Source organism: Rhagoletis pomonella, unplaced genomic scaffold, assembly GCF_013731165.1.
Source record: "Rhagoletis pomonella isolate Grant_MI unplaced genomic scaffold, Rhpom_1.0 Rhpom_scaffold_00012, whole genome shotgun sequence".
NCBI classification, from domain to species: Eukaryota; Metazoa; Arthropoda; class Insecta; order Diptera; family Tephritidae; genus Rhagoletis; species Rhagoletis pomonella.
This window is the reverse complement of record NW_023458566.1, coordinates 23,286,255-23,290,911: the sequence shown is the minus strand read 5'-3', so window position 1 is coordinate 23,290,911 and position 4,657 is coordinate 23,286,255. Positions and strand designations below refer to the sequence as shown.

The window sequence follows — 4,657 nt, the reverse complement described above, 5'->3', positions numbered from 1 at the left end:
ATTTTCGGCGGTATTTTTAACAAATCGATTGAAGATGAATGAAAAAAAGAAATCGTTTTAGCAATGTCTGTCTGTCCGGTAACTCGAGATGAAATCAGACTGTACTACGATATTTCAGTAAATATTGGATCTAGATTGTTGAAAAATAGTATGGGAAGTAGAATTTTAGTAAAAAAATAGTATTATTATGAAATTTTTAGAAAATGGGCGTGAACCCGCCCGCTCATAATGAAATGCTGTATCTCAGTAGCCGCTTCAGCAATCCTTACCAAACTCGGTACGAGCCTGACCTAGGATCTAGCTAAGAAACCTGTTGAAAATCTTTGAAATCGGGCAGTAACCACGCCTACCCCCCATATAACGGTAATTTACAGAAACACGAAAACTGCGATAATTCACTTCAAATCGATGATTGCAATAACCACATAGCAGAAAATTATATTATTATAAATTTTTATATTGTGGGCGTGGCGCCGCCCCCTTATGGCCACAAATTGTATCTCAGTAACCGCTTTATCGATTTCTACCACACTTGGTTCAATGATTTCATTACCTCAGCATTAGGGCTGTGCGATTAATTGATTACTCAAAATTTTAATTAATCATAAAGTAAATAACTCAGTTATTCGATTAATTAGAAGTTATGATTACTCAAAAGTTCAGTTACTCGAGTAATCAAGATTTTTGATTAACCAAATACAAAAATATTTGAGTAATTTGTTTTATGATTAATCAACATTTCGAGTAAAATGAGTAATCAACATTTCAACTCTTTACATATGTATAAAATAGTTGAAGTTCCTTGATACTTTGAAAACAACGTTTCTGTTTTCAAAAATTAAAACGAAATTTTTTTTCATATACAGAATGTAAAAAAGTAAATAAGCATTTTCCAAAGCAAACTCTTTTAACGAGCAAAATTATTTTTTTGAGTAATCATATTTCAAGTAATTCGATTAATCATCGTTTTGAGTAATCAAAATCGTGATTACTCGAGTAATTGATTAACCGAATAATTGATTAACCAACTTGCTCGAGTAATCGAATAATCGCACAGCCCTACTCAGCATATTACCGAACCCGTATGAAATCGGGGAAAACACCCCTTTGCTTACCATGCAAAATAAGACTTTAGAGAAAGTTGAAACGACGATATTTGATACCTGCGCCGGCTATATATAAAGTGCGGTTTCATGCGAACTTTTACTTCTTTACTTTTTTGAATTTCGTTTGTTATGTTAGTGTTTGGCCGAGCTTCTCCTCCGACTTGTGGCATTGATGGGTCACACCAAACGGAGGGACCTACAATCTTACGCCGACTCCGAACGGCGATTGCATTTTTATGAGAAGCTCTTTTTCATGGCGGAAAAACACTCGGAGGTTTGCCATTGCCTGCCGAGGGACGACCGCTGTTAAGAAAAAACCTTTTTTCCTATATTTTTCGCGATGCTGCTTTGACCAGGGCTTGAACCCAGGTGCGGATGAGTGAAAGCGCGCACTGCTTACCACTACACCACCGCGGCCAATTTTTTTACAATTCCTTTTGAAAAATTGCGTTTTAATTGTATAATTTTCTTATGGTGATCTCGTTTCTACCAAAAAATGTTGCCTTTTGATTGCCCATATCTCTTTTCGTGTTCGATTCTAAATCGAAAGCAAAGGGTGAGAAAATTGTGTGTTCGTTTTTTAAAATGTCACACTCTTGTAAGGCAAAATAGTCACATTCTCTGCCCTGTGTGCACTCTTTGAGTTGTGCGTCTTATGAATATGGTGTGCGATATGTGTCTTTGTATATGCATACACCCAGTATGAAAATAGAATATTTGATAATATAGAAAGTAATGTATCGCCGTTATAGAGTATACATTACAAGATGCATCATTTTTTGTACAGGCATGTCCTAGGAAAGTAATGTGTCGCGTGTCGCTTTATATAACGTAATTTAAACTCGCGACCAAGAAGTTGGTAGTCGAACGCGCTACCATTCCGCTACGGCAGCCGTTGACATACGTCGAAAAAAAAGACATACTCAGGGCTCTTAAATTTGTTCTCAAACTATTTTGGTTTTGGCTTCATAACTGTCACTAGACGCTACACATTACCTGCTCGCTTACACTGAGATGTATTTTTTCTTTCAAACCTAGTTGTTAATCTTTTCGTGGTAGAAAATGGTAATGCATTTCCCATTTTCCGACTGGGCATATGTATGTATGTACGCATACAAACATTAATAGTTAATGAAAGTAGGGTATGTTTGTGAATGCTTTTGATAAGTGCGCCTGATCGCGCAACTCTGATCATGAAGTGAAAACGACGCAATTTGCAGTTATTTCTAAAACTGATTTAGTTCATGAATATGCATAAGTAAATACATACATGCGTATATTTATATACATATTTCAATCAAAATCTGCAGTAGGGCGTTCTTAAAAAGTTTTCTGAGATGGATCGTTGTTCAAAAAATTTCTGAGATAGAGCGTTTTTGAACTTGGCTGCCGAGATAGGTCGATCTTCCACTCAGCCATTGATATATTTATGCTGAAAGAGTTTTCCTTGAGTTTCTTCAAGCATTTACTCTTATCATTATAATTATTAAGACGTACACCCAAATTCATAAAAAATAAATAGGACTTACTGATTTATAAATCGAAATGTCACTTTATAAAGCTCTTTAAACCTAATAAATTTTTTATGAATAAGGCCAATAAAGTATAGTTATGTACATACATATGTATGTAGATGTGCATACTTTGGAAGATGTATGCCGTTAATTTAAACATAATCCTGTTGAATATTTTAACTTTGTACCATTTCAGTACTGACAAGATGTCTAAGTATTCGGGGAAAAAATGCCGTTTGCTTTCAATGATGTGGTTGACTGCGTTTTTCTTCTTTGTGGAAATTGTAGTTGGCTACGTAACAAATTCAATGGCTTTGGTGGCAGACAGTTTTCATATGTTAGGTGACATCGCTGCACTTGTCATATCCTTTCTATCAATAAAAGTAAGTCGATATAATTTGTAAGTAAATTTATTTAATTATCATTTTGTCATTTGTCATTTATTCAGATGTCCCCAAAGAAGTGGTCGAAAAACACATTTGGCTGGGCGCGTGCGGAGGTGCTGGGAGCGCTAGTGAACGCAGTTTTTTTAGTAGCTTTATGTTTTAGCATAACTATAGAGGCTTGTAAAAGGTAAACTTCTTATTATTTGCTAGATGAGTGTTGTTATTAGAGATGAGCGCCGAACGCGCTTTGTGCGAGCCCGCGACCAGTGTTGTCAGAATTTTTTTTTATATTCCCAAAAAAATTTAACCTTCAACAACTAAAGGTTAAGCATAAATATAAAAAAAAACTCAAAATGAAATAACATTAACAGTTTAAATAAATTATAACCTAACAAAAACAGTATTTATAAAACGGATCGGAATCACACCTTTTTTCTAACGAAATTCCGTTTTTAAATTTTGCGTAAATTGAATGTTTTTTAATAAAATGAATTCGATACTTCAATTTAACTGCAATTTGAAGCATTTTAATTAGATCTTTAGTTTTTAAAATTCCAGAGTTCTGGAATTTCTTATGTTGGTTTTATTTCTACAAATTTGAGAAAATATTCTTTCAATACTTGCTGTGGCTTCTACAATACAAACAGCAGCTGAAAACTATACTTAAAAACCCCGAAAGATATATTTTAATTTATGCCTTGAGATCTAAAATTTAAAAAAAAAAATAATAATTTGTACTAGAAGGAAATTGAAAAAAAAAAGAAATTACGATTGTCTCAATGAAAACTGTAATGTACAGTTAAGTAAAGTTAAAGCTGTGAATATGACAACACTGCCTAACTATTCAATCCCGAAATCGAGAAAAATTTGTTTTCGTTATTTATTATTTAGTGGCACTTATTCAGCAAATGAACTAATTTTACTACAAAAATTAAATTTCTATATTTATTTAGGTTCATAGAGGAAGAGGAAATACATGAGCCGAAACTCCTAGTGATAGTTGGCTGCCTGGGTTTGTTAGTAAATGTTATTGGACTATGTTTACTTTACGGTGAGTAAAGAATTCAAAAGCGTTTTTCAAAAGAAATATATATATTGGAAGTTTAAAAATTTTTGAGTACGCAGTTTTGTAGCCCATTAAATTTTAGTAAAATGAGGTGCAAGTTTGAAGTCTATGAAAATTACCGTTGATTTTTGAGAATTTTTTTGTAGAGGATGTTACGCATTTCTTCCATATACAAATAGATTTTGTGCATGCGTTATATGGAAAAAAATGCGAAACACCCTTGAAAAAAAATTCACAAAAATCAACGGTAATTTTTAGAGACTTGAAAGTTGCGCCTTATTATATTTAAATTTGATGGGTTACAAAACTGCGTACTCAAATTTTTTTTTTTAAATCGAATTGAAAAGTTGAAAATTTTGATGACAATTTTTTGGTATTTCTTAAGTTTTTCCCACTTCTATATGAAATTGAAAAATCGGTTCTGCTGCTTTTTGCTGTAGAATGTGTTATATTTTTATACCAAAAAAAAAAAAAAATGGTATGGAAAATATAAATGAAGAAAATCGTCAAAACGTGAGAGTATTCATATTTTTGACGCTAACTGTATATCTCATGAACCAATTTAACAAACTGAAAATGGAATAC

At 33.0% G+C, this 4,657-nt stretch overlaps 1 protein-coding gene across 3 annotated transcripts in view; it reads left to right on the top strand.

The window, feature by feature from the left end:
* The window catches only part of LOC118748144 (zinc transporter 1-like), a 38,091-nt gene that overhangs the window by 6,254 nt on the left and 27,180 nt on the right, over positions 1 to 4,657 (top strand). For all 3 annotated transcript variants that reach the window (XM_036482471.1, XM_036482470.1, XM_036482472.1), the window contains exons 2-4: positions 2,817 to 3,003; positions 3,069 to 3,193; positions 3,960 to 4,057. In XM_036482471.1, the coding sequence (XP_036338364.1) occupies positions 2,827 to 3,003; positions 3,069 to 3,193; positions 3,960 to 4,057 (400 nt within the window). In that variant the 5' untranslated portion in view covers positions 2,817 to 2,826. The remainder of the gene's footprint in view (positions 1 to 2,816; positions 3,004 to 3,068; positions 3,194 to 3,959; positions 4,058 to 4,657) is intronic.